The following is a 22352-nucleotide window of genomic DNA, read 5'->3' as shown; positions in this document are numbered from 1 at the left end:
ACATTTATTTTACATTTATTTTATTAAATTCAAGATTTTAAATTCATCTTTTCTTTAAAATTGTTCTGTTGATAAAATCAAGTACTGAAAAACAAAAGTTTTTAAATTAAAACACACACACACACACACACACACACAAAACACAACACAACAGCATTTTCACTATAGTGGATTTTGGGTCCCACTGTATCAGGGTTGTTAGATTTGTAACTAAAAATAAAACTATAAATAAAAAAAAAAAAATAAAACCATAAAAAACTTTAACTGAAATAAACTTTAACTGAAATAAAATAAATAGGAAGGAAATAACTTCAGCTAGTTGCCAAAGCAACAAGTTTAGTTTCATTTAGTTAGGCATTTTATGACGGTATATAAAAAAAAACTGATAAAATGACAAAACACAGCAAAATTACTAAAACATATAAAAATAAAAATATAGAACATTCTACTAATACAAATTCAAAATTATAATAACAACTATAACAGTATCTAAATAATACTAAAATAACACTGTAAAGTATCCTTTCAAATCAGAATTTCCCATTTGGGATCATGACCCCAAACTCACTGATTTTAAAGGAACTGATTATGATTTCACTAGTAGCCAAATAATCTAAATACAGGAAGTTCCTACTAGTACAAATATGAGCTAGTGGACTTTCAATGATTCATTAACAGAAATCATTGAAAAAAAATAATGTAAAAAAACTACAAAAAAATTAAAATAAATAAAACTATTGTAATGAAAATACAAATATGATTCAAATAAATAAATATAAATAAAATGAGTTTCTTCTACTCTTTGTAAAAAAGACAGCTCAAGTACTGCTACACTCAGCTATATCGCATCATATATGTTGCATCTAATGTCATGAAAGATCTATCAATACTAACAGAGTCAGACATCCTCATGCTAAGTATCCGGTCATTGCCGATTACTGTGCCAAGCAACATAATGAGAAAGCATCACTCAAGCAGACTCAAGCAGAAGATAATGTGCTATCAGAACATCTAAGTGCTGCTGTATTAGTGTGTCCTAAAGTGACTGACACGCTCCTCATGCTTTAAACTAGTCCAACTGGGTCTAAACTGTCTGTCTATGCAAGAATTTGATCCTTCTGGAATTGTGGATGACAGCAGATGTTCTTTAGATCGCTGATATAAAACTTAAAAATATCTTCACGATGGAAAATGTGCACTTCTGTGTGTGCACACCTCACTGTTCATGGTCGGTTGATCATTTATTTAATAATTAAACAAGATGTCATCATGCCTTGGTTTCTCTTGACGCTACATGGAGCAAAACGCAGTTCATCTAGTGTGCAGAACTCTTTCCAAGAGAGCCCGGAGGCTTTACCTGTTTCTGTTTTAGGAAGCGGAAATTTCTTTAAACGTGATTTCAAAGTCAAAGTCAAAAAATCAAACAGGCTTTAAAATAAGCACTGTAATAAGATTTGATGCATCTATAAGCTAACTGTGAGGAGAAACCCAGACAAGCATTTCCATCAAAGCATTGCAAGTGAAATTAATCACACTTTTCCGAGAAAGTATTATTTTAAAACTACTACAGTTGAAGCGTGGTTTAATGAAGCTGGCTGTTCATATCACCGCTTTACTCACCCGTTTGCTTATGAATAGAAAAACAGTATTAGGGAGGGTCAAAATAATGCACTCATCAATATAAATGATAAGAACATGTGGAAGCATGTGATAAACTTCAGTACCTTCTTATCTACAATGTAAAAAATAAGTGTAACTTTAACTGTAAAATTTTGTAAAAACGCTACGGGAAAAAAAAAAAACTGTTAATAGGATAACAGTAAGTTCCCGTACTATATACAGGGAAAAAATGTAAAAGATCTAACCAGACATTTCATGTAATTTTACAGTAAAATTCTGTTAATTGTACCGTTTTTAGAAGTAAAAAATAACAAATCAATGTATAATTTACAGTCAAAAACTGTAAACTGATATTCCCAGAATTCCCTGCATGACACTCCACATTTGAAAGTATTTTGTTTAAATAATCATGTTTTTTAATAGTTTTTGTTATCAGTTATGTGCATTTCGGCTTTATGTTACATCTTCTGTTTAATGAAAGTTTACTGCATTATTTAAGTATCATGTGTGTTACCATGATGGTGTTTTGTGTTTGCATGAATGACTCTAGTGCACCTTCTATATATTAGTATATACTTCTGCTTGTGGCAAAGCTACTTGTGATGAGCTTTGATTCTTCATGTGGCTTTCTCTTTTACCACCTGCATGATTATGGTGGTTGTCAGTATGTTAAAGGTACAAAACAGATTTTAATAGCAGTGCGTGTTGTTGAATTTACTGGTTCACATTCAAATTTCCGTGTTTGTAAATTACAGTTTTATACTGTAAATTTTTTTATTTTTTTTTATGTAAATGTGTTTACAGTTTTTCTGTATTTTTTACAAATTTATTCTGGCAACCAAAGCTGCCAAAATTATTTTGTAAAAACTACAGAATTTGTTTTTACAGTGTAGTTATCGCCACTAAAACTTAGAGACAAAGACACTGAATTTATTCTGACACATTAATGAGATGGAACGTCCCATTTAAATCATTTGTGTGTTATACTTTTAATTTTAACCAACATTATATTTCGGTCTTCACGCAACACAAAAATTAAATATGATTTAGCAAATATTTAATTGAATTTATTTTACTCCTTTCAATAAAATATTTTCCTCTTTCTACAACCTTAAATAATTAAATAATGTAATATGTAATATATATATATATATATATATATATATTTCATTTATATCTGTTATGTATTTAAAGATCAAATTAACACAATTATAAAAATTAAATCATAAATTACACCAATTAAATTACATAAATAAATACATACTTATTTGTCTCATATTTAATTGAATTTATTTATTTAATTGAATTTACTCATTTATACATTCAATTAAATATTTAAAACCTTATTAAATCATTAAATTATGAAATATATATATATAAATGAAGAAATAACAATATTAAGATATATTTAATATAGTTAATGTGTTGTTGTGTATAAAAATACGCAAATTAAATTAATTGATATAATATATTAAGAGAAATTCTACAAATTGAACTCAAATAATTTAGTTTTCAATTTAATCTCTGTCTTTTTAAAACCTAAGCCATGACTAAAATTATGCAATAATCATGTTTGCCTTGTCAGATGAATAACAAATACTGAGCTGCCTACATACACAGCATTTGCAGCCTTCATAACAAGTGGCTTACCAGGGCATTAAGTTGCCTACACAGTAAGCTACATTTTTGAGCAACTGCCTACCTAGACAGCATGTGTAAGCTACATTTTTGGCCATTATACAGAGCTGACCACTTAATAGGTAGTATTTTTGGCCATCATTTTGAGACAAGTTGCCTTCCCGCATATCAAAAAGAGCTACCTAAGAGGGAGCTTACTATCTAAACATCGTTTTTAATGCATCATATTGAGCTTACTACCTAGACTGGTAGCATTTTTGGACATTTAAGTAAGCTGCCCACCTGGGGGTCTTAGTAGGTGCTCAAGCAGCATTTTTAAACCTCATAATGGGCTCACTACCTACCTAGACAGCGGTTTTGGGATCATTGTGTGCTGCCTAACTAAGTATCCGTGAGCTGCCAACCTAGACCGCATGGCAACAGCGCCCTGCCTACTTCAGCATCACAGTGAGCTGCCTACCTAGACAGCATTTCTGGGCATCGCGTCCAAAACATGCACATCTGTGATCGTGAGCTGAATATTTAGGCAGCTGGGGAGGATTTGAGACACGGCTAATGATAAACTGCTCCTCAGTGACTGACCTGCTCTTTTCGCTTCTGCCAACGGCCGCAGGGACTCTCCTCCACGATCTCACTCTCATCCTCGCTCTCCTCTTCCCTCTCCTCGGATCCAGAGTTTCTCTCCGGGACTGACATAGTCATTATATGTCACAGAATGACCGTCGCACAAACGCCGCGCAGCCGTTGCGAAGGAAACACCTCAAAACAGCGTTGAAATGACGCGCTGCTTTGTGGACGTCCACGCGAGATGACTCAATGTTCAATACGCCACAGTTCAGGGACATTATTTTCTGTCATCAACAACTGATGTCGGTAATTTAAAATCCAATTAAATGCAGAAGAAATTACAAGCTGCTTTTCATACTGAAAATGAGAGTTGAATAAGAGTTGTTAAAAATAAAATGTCCTCTCATTCAGCAGTTTACCGCTTTAAAACGACAAACACATCGAGCGCAACTGTTGGCTCACAGATTACCGTAATGACTGGATAAATCACGACTACACAACATACATCACTAAACCGTGAATATATATATATATATATATATATATATATATATATATATATATTATTCACACAAATGTACTGTCTTTGTAAAATAAAATATAAATAAATAATATAGTAAAACAGGAGGAGGGTGTTATTTCAAAACTGTTTTCAAAGCTCTGCTATTTTGTCAACAGCACATCAGATATTTATTTAAAAATTAAAAAAAGTTATAAGCCACTCATCACAACAGGGATAACTAAAATAAAAACCATTTATGTTGTGTTACTTCAAATAAAATAAATGTTAACTGAAATAAAACAGGCGTTGGTCCAAAGATGTGGGCTAGGGGGTAGCTGTGGGTGCACATGTGAATAAATTCATATTTAGGCTATGAGAAAATAATAACATGTATTTCTCGCGCAGGTTGCCGAATGTATGCTACACAGACGTAAGCCCACGTTCACACGCAGCAGAATAGGGTCAGTCCTGTATTTGAGTCCTTAATACGGTTACGTTCACACACACAGTTCGGTTATTTACGGGTGTGACAACCGCATTCTGAAACCGAACTCACACCCGTAAATTTTCAGGACTCACAACCGCATTCTCGGAACACGCGCGCTGTGTGAACGGAACAGGTCTGGACAACTAGTTGTCTGTCAGGTCATACAGCGCTAGAGAGAGCTGCTCTGCCGCACAAACGCGCGCCTAACGTGTGTTTTCGGTAACTTACAGTAGGTGCGTTTACATGTACACTTTTTTGTCATTCCGATTAAAATCATTCCGATTGAAAGATTCGATGAACTGTTTACATGAGACGTTATCTAATCCGATATGGTGTTTACATGTGCCTGTGCTTTCGATTTTAGGATATGCTAATAGCCTACAGTGACAACAAAAACAAGTCACCAGAGGAAAAAACGCCCATATTTACGTTAATATTTTTAATATCTGTTTGCACTTGCTTAGAATAAACGGTTAATATTTGAATCCTTGAGTTCATTCGAGCGCTCAGTCATATGGCCAGAACGCGATCATAGAAATCATATGCCCCTCTGTAATGCAGCTCTGAGATTAATTGTAGCCTACTCTGATACTACAAAGTTGTACTGTACTTAAATGGAACAAATACACGATTTCTTACCAAGAGTTGCTGAACAATGAATCAAAGGAGCATTGCTTTATCACAATCGTGTTTCGTACAACATTCATGGCGTGAGCACGTATAAATTCAAGCAGATCGGAAATTATGAATCTGTCATCTATACAAATACAAATGACAAAGGCAACTTTTGGTCAAGTTGTTTATTTTCATTGAGCTACTTTCACTATCATCACTGTGTTGTTTCTAAGCTGAAAAGCAGAAACTTGCGCTTCATTTCAGATCTGTTTTTCACTCCGGAAATTTTTAGATCCCGTCAGTTTTGTGTTCTGCGCGCGATTCAAATGCTCTGCTCTCCGCCCAAATTTAAAAGCTGCAGTCGGTTAATGAAGATTAAAACAGTCTGTTTTATTTGACTTTTTAAAAAAACATGCGTTTCTTATAATTCTTGAATGAATCCGACTCTTTGGATGAATCGAGTCTTTCTGCTCCTGAACAAATCAACATCTTGAACGAATCGGTTGAATTGATGACTCTATGACTCATTTATCAACACAATGACTTGCCGCCACCTACTGGCGATGTAAACCTTCATAATTCAAGTATCCAATTGTTTCATTTTGTCACTCATTTAATATTTTTGTAGGCTATACAAAATGTTTTTGTTTAAAACATTAATCTCATTCCATAATGAAATTGCTGTGTTAATGCATTTACTGCTGTCCGAGCAGCATTAATTGTGTAAATACATTAACTTAAGACGCAGCTTCTGTGCCACAGTGCAAAGATGGCTTTGGCTGGTACTGATTTACCACCTACAATGTCATATTGTGCGGTGCCCCAAAGAAATAGACTAAAAGGGTAATGTGGCTGCAGATGTGAGGTACATACATATTTCTGCAATAAGCACCTAATATTTGCCATAGAGAATCTATGCCTACACAGAAGTAAGCCCTGCCTATAGGCGCTGCCCCAGTATGGTTTGTGTCAAGCCATTTGTTAGTCTGGTTGTTTGATGAGAGGGAGATGAACGCAGGAGTGCACAAAACTGAAGACGACATGATGACGGCACCATTTGATCCTTGCTTGACCAATCAGTGGAAAGGGGCGTTTAATTCCCTCCCACACGTGGAAATTGAACATTCAAGCTGTTTATACATTTTCTATCCCTGAATGTAAAAACGGAAAATCAAGGCGACTTCTAGTAACAAAATTACTAAAACATTAACTACAACTTCAAAACAATATAAAAGCTAAAAAATGAGATTAGATAGATAGATAGATGGATGGATGGATAGGCAGATAGACAGACAGATAGATAGCATTATATTTGTTAATATTTATCATTAATATCTGACACAAATATTGTACATTTTTGCACACATCTTCAATTCAATTTTAATATATATGCCTTTAATACTCAAACATAATATGATATTTCTAACACAAAAACAAAACAAAAAAAAGTTCTCTCATCACCCCTTGTTGCCAAATGCTACTTTTCAATTTTGTCATTTCACATTCAAGCCCATCTTTAAGTCGTGGGAAGTCGTGGTCTAATGGTTAGAGAGTCTCTGGTCCGGCAGGAATTGTAGGTGGAGGGAGTGAATAACCATCTTTGATGTCAGTCAAAACAAAGTGAAACGGCAAAATAAAAAGTACCTCAGCATAATCAACTAATATTTCTAATGTCACACAGGTTTGCAGACAGGTGCTGTCCATGGTTCTGATCAACCGCTGACAGAGATAGATTCATTGTTATGTTAACATTTCCTAATAAAACTGCTGCTAAACTGTTGATTTTGTCTGGCCAGAGGAGAATGACACAATTTTCGACAAACTATTTCCCCGTCTAAATACTGTAAAGCTGATATAAAGCTGCCTTGACACAATTTGCATTGTTAAAAGCGCTATACAAATAATAGTGACTTGACTTAATAAAATTCAAGTTATTCTATGCAAGAACAAAATTTCATTGATGTGCACAATAAAGATGCATACACACATGCATATAGATTAAATATTAATATATTTTTAATCTAATATTTTAGCCCTATTACATTACCTCTTGCCAGGTAACTCTATTTATTTATACTTCCCCCTGTGCTGTTCTTTTCTAATCAGAGTTGAGGACACTAATGCAGCAGCACACACAAACCCAGTTTCTAAACCGGCATCTAGAGCACAGAATGACCCTAAAGAGAGACAAACCCTGCATGATGCCAACACACAGTTACAAAAGACCAACGGTTCAGCCAAGGGTTAAACAAATGCCATGCTAAAAATGGCTCATTATTGTTACATTTCATAAATGATGATCTGAGCTGTCAAAGTACTTCAGGGTCAAAGCAGTCTCCTCTCATTAGCATTAATGAAGTGCTGGAAGACGGGGTTTGTGTCTGTAATTTGGCCTCAACTAGTCAGCTATTAGTGGCGGTGCTCAAAAGCAACATACTTTAAAATGTGCTTCTTTCAACAAACCAGCGATCATTAGCCATGTATAAAGTTGCACAAAAATATGTCTTTGTTAGGAAACAGTGCCGAGTTTTAAATGTTATCACAATGAAAGATTAAAGGGATTGAAAATCATTAAAATTTTAATGAATAAATGATGTTAAACAAATAGCAATACTCATAATATCTGACTCTAGTTTTAGATGCACAGAGAAGAACAGATACAATTACAGTGCAGTGTGACCAACACCTATTAATGAATTCATCAAATTATTAACAGTAATATTAAGGATATGTGATCATTTTATCCACTATAACTTCTTTGATGCCAGGAGAGATGGAGACCCGTTAGCGTAGCTCATTTGGCTGCAGTGTTCAGCTCTCATTTTCAACAAGTCCTGAAATGAGAATAACAGTTAATATTCAATAATTCCAAGAGGTTGAAGACAAATATTAAATACACCTCATCCTCCAGCTGTGTTGTGAAAATAAGCATTTTTATCATTCTAAGACAATTTTCTTATGAGAGCACAGAATAAAATAAAATAATCATTTAATAAAATTATAAAATAAAATAAAATGGTTTTCTTTTTCCTTAATGATGGACAGTGGATCTGATTTTCTTGGGATGACATTGCAATATTGCACAATGCAGTTTCTTTGAAAATGGGACCATTTAATCAAATGTGCCTGATTTCAGTTTCTCTTCTTTGCTTTCATAACATTATATGAAAGGTGTCCAAAAAAAAAAAAAAAAAAGTTCAAATTTAGCTAGTTTCAAAGCCACAGTAAAGTATATCCATGAATTTAGTATGAGACAAAAAGCTCTTGTTCAAAAGCTCCCTTTAAACACTTCAACAACATAACTGCGTATCAAGTCCAACAGTTCACAGCCTGTTTGCAGTGTTTATTTAGGAACAAATCGCTCTACGTGATGTTTACGTTCATGTGGGATGAATGACCTGTGTGAGCTGTGGTTTGTGAATACAGTGAACGTAAGGCTTCGGGTAAGTCTGGATCTTTCCCTCGTGCATCTTATAGCAGATTCCACAGTCAATTAGAGGCTATGAACAGACAAATGAGAAACATTACCAATCACATTTATACCAACACATCTGAAGCTCAATCTGAGACTGTAAAGATGGAACAAAGAACAACATACACACCAGTGCATTTTAGCTTTACATCATGCATTTTCATGTCATACAAAAGCAGCAATATAAAGCAATACAATCATGTGAAGTGCATTTAACAAAAATGAAATTCTGTAGCAACTTACTCTGTCATTTCTGAAAGCACATTTACCCGGGTTTGCATTCGCAGTTCCTTTAGGGCATCTAGTGGGTTTTAGGTAGAAGCGATGGTAGAGATAACTAACACCAAACCCACCCTACAATAAACCAGGTTGAGATATAACTTCAGACCACATTAATTGTTTCAATAAACAAAAAGATCACAATCACACTTCAGCTCGTGCCTTTCTGTTTAACTGTTTCTGTGACTCAGATATGAACATCACCAAAGTAAAATGCAAAACTTAACACTCATGTTGTAATCCGGTCATTCTGACATAGAAAAAGATTATTTTTGCTTAAAATTCTAGTTTATTTTATTGAACTGGAATAAAATGAAATGACTTTGCTCACACAGGGTTTTTAGGATTTTCTTTTCTTTCTTTGTTACACTTATGTTCCTTATCAAAAATGGTCAGTCTTTTAAAAACTGCTCATAAATAATCCACAAATAAAACTTTTTTTTCACCCAAAAACTAAGGAGCAGATCAATAAGGCATACAATCAACCAGTTTCAAATAGAAATACAAAAAAACAAAAACAATTCCAGCACAAAATAAGGGTTAACAGTATAAAAATTGCCATTTGAATTTCATAATAAATAAATAAATTGCTTTTAAAGTCTGCATAAAGAAGGTAATGCTTCAAAAAAAGATACATACATCAATGTCAGATTTTTCCACACTCTTGAAGAAGAGAAAAACACTTTTAATTGTCTGGTATGAGTTGATTTGTTCCACAGCCAGTTCAACACCTTTTCTGTAGTTATCAGGAAGCTTGCTTAGATCCTCCTGTGCCTCCGTTGTGTCCAGAAAGACTCCAGCACTGACCAGGACGAGGAACAGAAACACAGCCATCTTTGCACAATCCAGAATATCCCTCAGACGGGCTTATCTTTAGGTTATACAGAGGTACAAAGTGCAAAACATCTGAAGAATGTAAACCGTGATGGATGTGTTGAGTCTAAATCACCGTACACGAGGGAGCGAGATAATGGAGGGAGAGATTGTGCAATCTTGGCATGTTTTTGTGGGGTGAGTCCTCTTCCTTTTTGTCTTTGTGTCTTTGTGTCTTTGTGTTTTGCTTTCACATACAGAGGGAATGTGAAATCATGCGGTCTGGGCGATCGGACTGCCATCCAGTGGAGAACAGATACTAAAGGATTTTGGCTTAATTAATGGGAAAGATACTAAATTATGCAGGTCAGAATCTTTAAACAATATGCGATCTTGAGTTTCATGACGAACATAACCGAAATACAAGTCAGTGAACGCTGTAGGCAGGACTGGATGTGATCCAGCTCCACATGCTGACTAGTTGGGACATGAAATGATGAACAAAGGGCGGAAAATTGCCTTAAGAGATTTCATTAGAACTGTTTATTAATAATATTTATTTGTATTAAAGGAATAGCTCACTCACAATAGTTACTCATCCTCAGGCCATCCAAGATGTAGATTGTTTTTTCATCAGAATAGATTTGGAGAAATTTAGCACTACATCGCATGCTCACCAATGGATCCTCTGCAGTGAATGGGTGCCGTCAGAATAATCGATTTGTTTCCTATAAACATGCAGCTTTTCACTTTACGAGACATTAATTGATGGACTGGAGTCGAGTGGATTACTTGTGGATTATTGTGATGTTTTTATCAGCTGTTTGGACTCTCATTCTGACGGCAGCCATTCACTGGGGAGGATCCACTGGTGAGCGAGTGACAATGCTAAATTTCTCCAAATCTGTTCACTTCAATTGATCTTGCAAATGACAAAGATCAAAGAAATTCAATGACCTTTCTTTAACCTAAGATCATTTCTCATTGTATATTTTTATTATATTTGTTCCACCATGAAAAAAAATAAAAATAAAATCGAACATTTTATTTTTTGAGAAAAAATACAATTTTTTAAAAATTATAACACCTCATTCTCCAAGTTCTCTTTTAATGCATTACAATAGTTAACATGAACTATGAGAAATATATTTTTACTCCATTTATGAACCTTTGTTAATGTTAGTTCATAAAACACTAGTTTATTGTTTATTCATGTTAATTCACAGTGCATTAACTCAAATGTAGAACTTAATAAATGCTGTAGTAGTATTATTTATTGTTAGTTCATGTTAACTAATGTAGTTAGCTAATGTTAACAAATGAAACCTTATTGTAAAATATTATCTTTTTAACGTTAAGTGCATATGAGACAATATTAAAACATAAAGGTAAAGATTTTTTTTTTTTTGAAGCACTCATTGCAATGCTTTATAGTCATTATTTGTATGTTCTTTTAAATACTTGTAGCTATGGATATCGTGTTAATACAGGTTTATACCTTTACAGACAAGATCAGATCAATGTAACCATTTATAAGTATGCATTTTAAAAAGTATAAACATGAAAAATAATAGGTTAGGAAAAAAGGTTTTAGGTTACAGGGTCACAGTGATGCTCGCTTGTGATGATTAAAGTGATAAAATGTTACATGTAGTTATCATGTTTGTTCCTGTGGCTCGAATAAGCATGAAGAAAGAGTTGATTTGGCACAGGAGGGAAACAGTATATGACATTTAAAATCACTGACGCTGTGCTCTTCAGAGCAAAACACCAGCAGATGTCGTCTCCAGGCGCTCATGATACGACAGACAGCAGGGTGGGGGATCCGCTGCTGTAGCCCATCTTATTACAGTGATCTATTCTCTCTTTCTTCATGGCCTTGGGTTAAAAACAATTAGACAGTGTTAGTTCATTTTAATATCAGAGCTCAAGTTTTGTTCAAAGCAGGTCTGTGTGAGTTGAGCTGAATGTGAAGCGTATGAGAAGGACACACCTCAGTGAGAGCGGGTTTATGCACACAGCTCACATAGGGTTTGGGTTCCGCCTCAATCGCTCCAGCGTAGGTCTTATAGCAGACAGCACAGTCTATCAGAGGCTGGAGGAATAAATAAGCACGAGTTTAATTAGAATCCGCATGATTTCCAACATATGGTACAATAACTTGCTCTTATGGCATTGCATGCATGTTATATAAATCAAAGTGCAGTTGTTTGTGCAAAGCCTCAAGCTCTATTCTCTAATTATAAAGGTATGTGCAGAGGTGGAACAAAGTATTTTTTGCTACTTTAGTCGATGTAAACTTCACTTACCCGATCATTCCTGAACACACATGTGCTTGTATCTGCGTTCTCAGTTCCTCTTTTGCACTTGGTGGCTTTCAGATAAAAGTTTTGGTAGATGTAGACAACATCAAACCCTGCCTATAAAGAGACGATAGATATTCATCCAATAAACAAACAAACAAACACCAGGGTTACTAACATTAACTAAAAGCATAAAAAATGTGTTTTCATTATTTCAAATAAAATACAAAGAAACTGAAATAAAATATAAAAATTGTATTTTTGTCAAGGGAACATTTCTCATTTTCATTTAGTTGAAGTTGTTACAAAAAATAAACAAACAAAAGAAGGCCAGTTTGATCATATTTAGCAAGCAAAACTTTCTCTATACACAATGTATACATGTTGATTAATAAACATTTTAGAAATCATAAAGAAAATCAATTATATTTTTAAATATTTACAACATTATCTGTACATTACAGTTATTAATATATTTTAAACAAAAATATATATGTAAAATGTATTAATATAAAAATGTTTTGGAAATATATATTTTAAAAAAAAGCAAAAATAATTTTTTTTCAAATAATGACCATTTTTAGAAAATGGTTATTTAGGTAAATCTGACATATCTTTTCGCATTTAACACCATACGTGCACTTCTCAGTACTTCCATGGTTATGATTTTTTTGGGAGAAAAAAAATGTAGGTCTATTATAATTTCTTCCCACTTTATTATCTTCAATTGTATTTTTTTTAAACCTAAAATAAGAAAAGAAACGAAATTTGTTATTACGTTAGACCGAGTGAAATCTCGGAGCAGTCAGAGGAGAAAAGACAAACAAGAAACAAAGAGAAAGGCTTACCTCAATTTGTGACTGCTGAATGGTTTTAAAGAAGAGAAAATGATGCTGGACGCCTTCGTGAGCGTTGATGTTTTGCTCCGCGAGCTCCACTCCTTTCTTGTAGGAGTCTGGGAGTTTACTGAAGGAGGTTTGAGCCTCGGCGGAGCTCAGAAAGACTCCGGCAGCGAGCAGCAGAGCAAGCGGCAGCAGAGGCATCTTTAACCAGTCTGAGCACGACCTCCCGCTGCTGGCGCTCAAAAACAACCTCATTCCAGGAAGTCTGGACTGTTTTTGTGCCGTTGTTGGGTAAGAGTGAATAATACGGCTGTTAGTGAGGTAAAAGGACTATTTTGATTTTATTTGCTAACTAGGTTCAGTTTCAGTTTTAGGTATAAAAAAAAAAAAAAAAAAACTGCTTTATTTAAAATAGGCCTGCTGCAAACCAGCTGCGCTGTGTGTGTAGGCTACATTAAAAAAAAAAAAAAAATTTAATTAAAACACATTTTTACCTAAATGGGCCTTAGTTCTCTTTGAGGAATGCTCACTATAAATAATTATATTATAATTAATATTATCAGATTAAACATTTTCACAAACGTCTGAATCTCAAAAGTGCTGCTCTATGACCAGATTTAGGCCCGTTCACACTATAAAGCTTTATTATAATCGTTCTAATTCTTTGAGAATAGCGAAGTTCACACCACAACTATACCAATATTTTTGGAATCGACTTCAGAACGATTTTTTTTCACCTGATAAACGATACAAAATATTAACCAATCAGAATCAACGTGATTTTAAAGAGCTCGAGCATTTAAAGCGGAAGATAAAAAAAATGGCATAGCGCATATTATAAACAGAAGGCTATGGTACATTGGTGAGAATGATATTTATAACTACCTAGTGAACCTTTACTCCATTTATTTCGACATAATACTGTATTGCAAGTCTGAACACGTCTAGACAACATACAAACATGGCCAAGTATGTAACACGTTTAAAACAAAAACAAATATATGATAAACAGAATATGCAGGCTACCTCAAATTTCTAATAGTACATAAGAACAATACTATTGAAACATTTATTATTTGTAAAATATTTTATTGCACTGATAAACTAAAGCACTTTATTGTATAGTGTAATATGCATTTATTTATTTATTCATTCATATTTAAAAGGAGTTAATGGACTTCTGGAGAACTCTGATTTGTTGTGTGGAAAATAGCTGTTCTTTCCATGCAGGGCAAACATTGAACTCTTATGCAACACATCCCCTGTTGATTTAATATATAAAATGTGACTCCAACTGTGCAATGCTCTCTTTGGTACTTCTCTTTAGGTCTTGACAATCAGATAAATGTGATGCAAGAATTGATTTGGCGAAGAACAGACATGCTAAAACATGCTGTGTTTGAGATCGTGAAGCCAGTAGATTCCAGAACATCAGATTTCAAATGACGTTTCTCCTCCAGCTGTTCTCTAGGATCCAGTGGATGCCACAGGAGTCGGGGTCAGATGGCCAAAACCCACACGGAAACAGCCAATCTCTCTCTCTCTCTTGCTTTCCTTGTGTTCAAACAATAACACAAAGATTATGTTGACAGCAAGAATCACTTCTACACACAGCTCAAGTTTTGTACACCTTGAAATCTTTCACCCAGCAATTAATTTAGTTGAAAATGTACTCTTCCTCAGGCAACCCAATACGTAGATGGGTTTGTTTATTCATCAGAACAGATTTGGAGAAATTTAGCGTTGCATCGCTTGCTCACCAATGGATCCTTTGCAGTGAATGGGTGCCGTCAGAATGAGAGTCTCATAAAAACATCACAATAATCCACACCACTCCATCAATTAACATATTTTGTGAAAAGCTGTGTTTGTAATAAACAATTTCATCATTAAGGTGTTTTAACTTCAAATAGGAGTCATGTGGACTACTTGTGGATTATTGTGATGTTTTTATCAGACTCTCATTCTGACGGCACCCATTCACTGCAGAGGATCCATTGGTGAGCGAGTAATGTGTAAGACATCAGAGCAAATCAGACAATTTAAGATTCGATTAGAAATTGAAATATGAGGAGCCGAAATTCCACAAAGAGGCCCAAGACAACAGGATGTCCGTAAATCAGACCCCTATAGCGCCAGCCCGTCTGAAGCAAGCCTAACCAACAACTCTTTCACAGAACAGCTTGCAACATTAACACAAAAGAACACTTATTGATAACCCCAACTCAGGAAGGAGATTGTCAAATTTGGGGCAAGTAACCAAGATTAATGGTCAAAGAGAAGCACAGCATGACCATCGCCTGTAAACCCATGATAGAAATCATGAGCTTTCTGGGATTGACTTCCCCCACCTAGAGGACAAGAACCAGACTGAAATTCCTTACGAGACCTTTTAACCTCTTTGGTCTTCACAGAACATATTCTCACGTACACAGAATGGCACAGAAACTGTCTTTTATGAACCAAAATCATCTTTGCATAACTAATGATTTCTATGCATAACTCTGGATATTATTTATGTAACCCACGCATTTGACTATCATGTTCTAATCACTTATTGTGTGTGTCTTTTTAATAACTATTGAATAGCTTAAGGGCTCATATTCATGTTTGATATATGTATGAGTGTGAAAATTCTAGCTTGAAACGTTTCTTCCAATCAATTCTTTGTCAAATGTATCATATTCTGGTTATAGAAATCATGTCCAAAATTATACTCTGCAAGAGTGAGAAAATTCAGACCATGTGACTGATACGATAACGTTGATTTATGTATTTGGAGGATAAAGGTAGCAACACCCCAAGCTAATACTATGTCTAATTGGTCAAGACACCATTTTGGATGTGTCCAACAGCCCAGTTTAAATACTCAGGACACCATCAAATTGTGCTTTTAGCTTTTGCAATCACTTTTTGCGTTCTTTGAGCGCCGTTCCAGCGTGCTTCGGCCTGCACGCCCGCTGCTACTTAACCACGATGAGAAGAAAAACAATGAAACACTGATTCTGTCCAAATTCCCTATACAATCATAAATGATTCCCTTTGAGATAAATCGATCTGTTTTCCTTACATATGTAATGCTAAATTTCTCCAAATCTGTTCTGATGAAGAAAGAAACTCACATTTTCAGCAATTTATTTAGTTTTGGATGAGCTATTCTTTTAAATATATTGGGCAAAATATTTGCAAAAATGGACATCATAATGACAGTTATGATAAGATCAAGTGTTTTTCCAGGTAAGGTAATGAATCCATCATCAAAATGAAGAATATGAAGAGGGAATACCTTTGAAAGCAATCGTCGATGCATACAGTTTAAATAAGGTTTAGGCTTATTATTAATTTCTCCTTCAGAGATTTTGTAGCAGATCACACAGTCAACACGAGGCTGGAGGAATATGGAAATTGAGACACTATAAGAAAATTAATCCACATTTAATTTTGAGTGCTGTGGTCACTTTATATATACTGTAGATCTTAATATTTCCACCAATATTTGACAATATGCAATACTTTGCATGATAGTGTATATTGCATCAGCAGCAAAAATACTTTTTGGATTTACTCAGTATTTATTGAAAAGTTTGGGGTTAGTGATACATTTTATTCAGCAAAGGTGCATTAAACTTACTGTAAAGACACTCAACAGATTTCAAATAAATGTTGTTCTTTTAAACTTTCTATTCAAAGATTCCCGAAAAGAAAAAATGTATCATGGTTTCCACAAAAATATGTTTCTTGAGCAGCAAATCAGCTTATCAGAATGATTTCTGAAGGATCATGTGACACTCAAGACTGGAATAATGATGCTGAAAATTCAGCTTTGCATATTAAATACATGACTATTATTTTAAATAGTAATAATAGTTCACAGTATTACCATTTTTACTGTATTTTGGATCAAATCAATGCAGCCTTGGTGGACATAAGAGACTTCAATAACCTTACTGACCCCAAACTTTTGAATAGCAGTGTATTCAACTGTACTATAATTTGCAAATGCAACATGTAACATAAAATACATATTGTCCTTTAAAGCACCCAGTAAGATTAAGATTTAATGCGTGTTTGGAAAATGACTTCTTTTACTTTGACATGCAACTGTAAGAACATTTGAAATGCATATTTGCTTTAAATTCACATAAATCACACTTACCCGATCATTCCTGAACGCACATGTGGTTGCATCTGCATTCTCCATTCCTCTTTCGCACTCGGTGGCTTTCAGATAAAAGTTATGGTAGATGAATTTGACATCAAATCCTGCCTATAGAGACGATAGAAATTCATCTAAAATGTATAGAACTTTTCCACATGTCCATAGAACATTGCAGCTCACTTCTGTCCTCTTTGCTGTTGGATCCCAGGAGATTTTCATGTTTGATTTCTGACCTAAAAATGACTTGGCAGCAGGAGACTTAGGAATTTCTGACCTGCTCATCAGGATGTTATACCCAACAAAAATCTGCACGCGATTGTGTTAGAAAAACAATTATCTTCTACTGCCGTGAAGTCTTGTTTAGTACCACAAACATATTGCAGATCAATTAAAATATCATTACACTTACCACATTTTTTGACAACATGTAATATGTGTCATTTTAGGATTTGGCTTATTTAAATTGTACTTTAGGTAAAGATACTGATAATAGAGACAGATGATAGATAGATAGACAGACAGACGGATAGATTTCAGAAGAGAGAATAAACTTAGAATGGGAAGAATGGATTTACCTCAATTTCTGCCTGATGAATAGATTTAAAGAAGAGATAATGGTTCATGATGCTGTCATGGGCATTGATCTGATGTAAAGTCAGCTCCACTCCTCTCTTGTAGATGTCTGGGAGTTTGCTGAAGGACTCTTGTGCTCGACTGAGTGAGACTCCAGCAGAGAGCAGCACGATCCACAGCAGCACAGCCATCTTTAACCCGTCTGAACTTCAACAACAACTGCAAATGTCTGCTTACCCAAAACCAGGTTAAATATTCTCTAAAACAGTCTCAGTTCATGTGGAGTCCTGGCATGATGTGTACAAATGAGGGACTAAATAAGAACACTGCCGCAAGCAGAAATACAGTTATTTATTGTCTTTAAATTCAGCTGTTGTTATGAGGTTTGTTTTATTTGATCAAAAATACAGTAGAAATCAATACAATTTAAAAATAACTATTTTTTATTTCTGTAATGCAAAGCTGAATTTTCAGCATCATTACTCCAGTCTCCAGTGTCACATGATTCTTAAGAAATCATTCTAATATGTTGATTTGTTGCTTAAGAAGCATTTCTTATTATCAATGTTGAAAACGGTTGAATAGAAAGAAATGCATTTTGAATAGAAAGTGAAAAAGTTCAAAAGATCAGCATTTATTTGAAATGGAAATCTTTTGTAACATTATAAATGTCTTTGCGGTCACTTTTTAATTTAATGCATCCTTCCAAAATTATTAGCTTGGCCACAGTACTGGTGGGAAAAAAAAAATATTACAATTGAAATTGAAGTTTAAACAAAAAAACATGAGCATCCAATTTAAATAGAAAAATCAACTTTATTTGCAATATTTGGAATTTGCTGTAAATATTGCATTATGTACAGAGGAACATTTAATAATCAAATATCCATTAACCAAACAAGTAAAAACAATATGCATAAAAATGCACACAGATGGTAAATGACCCTCACTTCCCTTTGCCAAACATAAGGTCATACTTTTGTAACCAATATCAGCAAATGTTAAAATGACCACAATGTTCCAGCATTAACCTTCAGTCTTAAAACCCCGTAAAGCATCCATAAATACCATCTACAAACAAGTGCTGCTGAGCATCCACACTGTAGCAACACAGAACGCAAGCATATTCCTGCCTGCATTCACACACAACCTCAAAGTGCTGCACTACGATCAGATTTCCCAGAGTTCTCTGGTTCTAAACATGTCTAGACGTGTCATGCAAACCTGGAACCAGTCGCTGAACACGGGCTGAGGGAATGTCAAAGATAAACAACGGTGACAAAGTACAATGTGCTGATGGTCCTGATGTACTAAACGACAACACAGACAACATTTTATAAAAATATTCTTGATCCAGTCACGTTGCACGCTCAAAAAAAAAAAAAAAAAGACAAAACTTCTAACCCATTCCTAGTCGAATAAAAATAACATCTACATGATTTATTTTTGAGTTCACTCTTCATATGTGATTAGTTAGCACATACATGATCTAAAGCAATATAAAACTAACATAACATCTTCCTATAATTAAAATATCCTAACACGCATCCGATTCTGGAATCATAATCTGGAATGTAAATAAGTAAAGCACTTGTTTTGTAGTTTAAAGCACAATGGTATGAAAACCTCCAAAGATATATTAAAAAAGGACAAAACTTTCCGAACAAATGTGAAATGCTACTGAAATAACAAACATAACATGCTTAACTTAATTACTGTAACCAGTGAAAATGTATTGAATTGAATCTTATTAGTGCAGATTCCCCGGCTAACTGACTGTAAGGATCCAAAAATATAAAAGTAGAATGTTAGTGAATGTGTGATATTCAGGAATTCTGTGGCAAAATCCCTCACGAACTTACATAAATAATACGGTTCCCATTAAACAAATAAATAATTAGTAAGTAAATCAAAATCTACATTGTGTGTTTGCTGAGAACTAGTGCTGAGAAGAACAGGCTTTTAGTGTTAATTCAACATTAAATGTGGAAAGACTTCAGAAATGTGGTAGAAAATGTGGTTTATCAGGTCAACATATTTAGTTCTAATAAATTAACTATGATGAACTACAATTTTGGGATCATCTGTAGGGATGCACTTTTTCTTTTTCTTAAAATGGGTTTTAAGACTCCAAACTAGGTCACTAGTGCATCTATCCGAGCTAAAACGCATCTTAAAATCCCTCAAGACCATTTACTACCAAATACATCCTCAAAAACAGAGTTCATGAGTCATTTGCATGTAACAGTCAATATAAAAGATACAGCAACTGCACATCTAAAGTTATTCTGAGAGTTTAGGATTTCATGTGACTTTCATGCATTATAAAAGAGAAAACACCTGTTTAGACAGAATTCTGAAAGAGAAAAAAAAAGTCATGATCGGATGGCAACAAAAGAAAAAATACTGTTGATTGTGATTAATGTATGCTGGGTCATGAATCAGAAAAAAAAGGCAGTCAAACTATTAAAAGCACAGACATACATACAGTATAAGATGAAATGGACCTTGGCAATCTTTCTTGATCATGAATATTGACTAAAACTTCATATAATATTGCATGGGCCCTGAATGGCGCTAGGAACGTCCAGTTAACCCCATAAGGTACATTCGTTTTCCTCATAGGCGACAAATACGCTTGTTTAAGGCTAAACGTGTGATAGCAGCTCTCTAATACAAATGAAATGTGTCTCTGGAAATGCCGGGTGGACATAATGCACTATTCTCACCTCTACAGCATGTCAAGACTCGCTGTGCGATTTGGTTTATCAAGGTTTTTAAAGCAACTGTCCTATTGGCCAATAGCGTGACTGACAGGAAGACAGGCGAGAGACAGACAGCTGCTGTCGTGGCTCAGACTGGCATGTGCATCTCTGTGTATTCGTCGTGTCCCTCCTTCTCGTCAAAAGTGGGCTCTGCATTATCAGCGTCCAACTGAGACACAGAAGAGAGATAGAAAAGCCACACAAACAGCATTAGTCAACGTGATTTTGAAAATGACCTACTTTACTTTCTTAGTGTATCTTTTTGTGCATGATACATCAGTGCACTATGGAAGCCCATTTCCGCCACTGAATTAAAAACAAAACAGAGTAATTGTGACACTTTCTCACAATTCTGACTTTCCCCCCCCTCTCAGAATTGCATTATATAAACTCGGAATTCTGACTTTTTTTTCCCCGTCAGATTTGTGTTATATAAATGTAGTATTCTGATATTTTTTTCAGAATTGCGATTTATATACTTGCAAATATGACTTTATTTCTCTCAATTCTGACTTCTTTTCTCACAATTGCGAGTTATAAAGTCTAATTATGAGAAAAAGTCTAATTATGAGAAAAGAAAGACTCTTATAATTGTTTATATCTCACAATTTTGACTTTATTTCTTAGAATTGCCAGTTTACAATAAACTCCAAATTGCGAGAAAAAGTCAGATTTGTGAGATGAAAAGTCGCAATTTTATTTTTATTTTTTTCAGTGGTGGAAGTGATGACTTCAGACTTGCTCCGTCTCTTTTGAGGTGGTGTCACCTCATTTGAAAATAAAATTAATATGAAAATGAATGAAAATAAAAATAAAATAATATTGTGTAAATAAAATGGGCTATGAAGGCAGTTTCATATAGATTTTAAAAGAAAGAAATTGTATATGTTTACTAAATATATCTAATTTAATTTTGGAAGTAATTAAAAAATTTTTTTTTTTTTACTGTTTAAAAGTTTGGGGCCGGTCAGATATTTTAAAATGTTTTTGAAAGATGTCTCTTATGCTCACCAAGACTGAATTTATTTGACTAAAACTAAAAAATTGTAAAATATTACTTTAAAATAGCTGTTTTCTATTTGAATACATTTTTTAAATGTAATTTATTCCTGTGATTCAGTGATTACTCCAGTCTTCAGTGTCACATCATCCTTCAGAAATCATACTAATATGCTGATTTGCTACTCAAGAAACATTTCTTATTATTATCAATGTTACAGGTACAATTTTCGTGGAAACTGCAATATATTTTTCAGGATTCTTTGATGAATAAAAAGCTCAAAAGAACAGCATGTATTTGAAATATAAATGTAACGTTTTGTAACATTATACATTTCTTTACTGTCTTCACAATAAAAGTATTAATTCTTAAAAAAAAAAATGCAAGAAAAAGAATGTGTATTTTTGTGCATGCAAAGATCCTTACACACTGCATCTCACGAGTGCTGAAGATGCGTGGCAGAAGAAACATCTTGACAGGGACGGTCATGATGAGAACAAACGGGAAAGCCAGCGACGCCACAGTAGACATGACCGCCCAGAGGACAGCCAGACAGACCACCTGTATCGCAGTGTACAGATGCATCCGCAGGGTCCGCACCTGAGGATCCAGTCACAGAAATTCAGTCAAGACGCACAGTACAAACCAGTTCTACCTTTCATATTGTTGATTTCTGTGAAGTATCTGATACCATTACTGCAGCATGCTACTGCCACA

General features: G+C 34.5%; 3 protein-coding genes across 10 annotated transcripts in view; all 3 read right to left on the bottom strand.

Annotated features, from left to right (window-relative positions):
- The window catches only part of nrbp2b (nuclear receptor binding protein 2b), a 39135-nt gene extending 34849 nt beyond the window's left edge, over positions 1–4286 (bottom strand). For 4 of the 5 annotated variants that reach the window (XM_058765371.1, XM_058765372.1, XM_058765373.1 and 1 more), the window contains exon 1: positions 3841–4285. In XM_058765371.1, coding sequence (XP_058621354.1) covers positions 3841–3960 — 120 coding nt within the window. In that variant the 5' untranslated portion in view covers positions 3961–4285. Of the gene's footprint in view, positions 1–3840 lie in introns of all 5 variants that reach the window. The other variant, XM_058765375.1, reaches the window with a different exon arrangement.
- A 3704-nt stretch (positions 4287–7990) lies between these two features.
- On the bottom strand, positions 7991–10375 carry zgc:195173 (uncharacterized protein LOC792613 homolog). The gene is made up of 4 exons (XM_058765831.1): positions 9820–10375; positions 9145–9255; positions 8828–8929; positions 7991–8263 (listed from the first exon to the last, which is right to left on the bottom strand). Exons 1-4 carry the CDS (start codon positions 10012–10014, stop codon positions 8177–8179), a joined length of 495 nt encoding a protein of 164 aa, XP_058621814.1. The 5' UTR covers positions 10015–10375; the 3' UTR covers positions 7991–8176.
- An 8291-nt stretch (positions 10376–18666) lies between these two features.
- The window catches only part of slc4a2b (solute carrier family 4 member 2b), a 45823-nt gene continuing 42137 nt past the window's right edge, over positions 18667–22352 (bottom strand). For all 4 annotated transcript variants that reach the window (XM_058765826.1, XM_058765828.1, XM_058765827.1 and 1 more), the window contains 2 exons: positions 22062–22235; positions 18667–20804 (listed from right to left, as the gene is read on the bottom strand). In XM_058765826.1, the coding sequence (XP_058621809.1) occupies positions 20724–20804; positions 22062–22235 (255 nt within the window). In that variant the 3' untranslated portion in view covers positions 18667–20723. The remainder of the gene's footprint in view (positions 20805–22061; positions 22236–22352) is intronic.

The sequence above is a fragment of the Onychostoma macrolepis genome, chromosome 24 (assembly GCF_012432095.1).
Source record: "Onychostoma macrolepis isolate SWU-2019 chromosome 24, ASM1243209v1, whole genome shotgun sequence".
NCBI lineage: Eukaryota > Metazoa > Chordata > Actinopteri > Cypriniformes > Cyprinidae > Onychostoma > Onychostoma macrolepis.
Note: the sequence above shows the minus strand (reverse complement) of the source record. Positions and strands in the feature narration are given on the sequence as shown.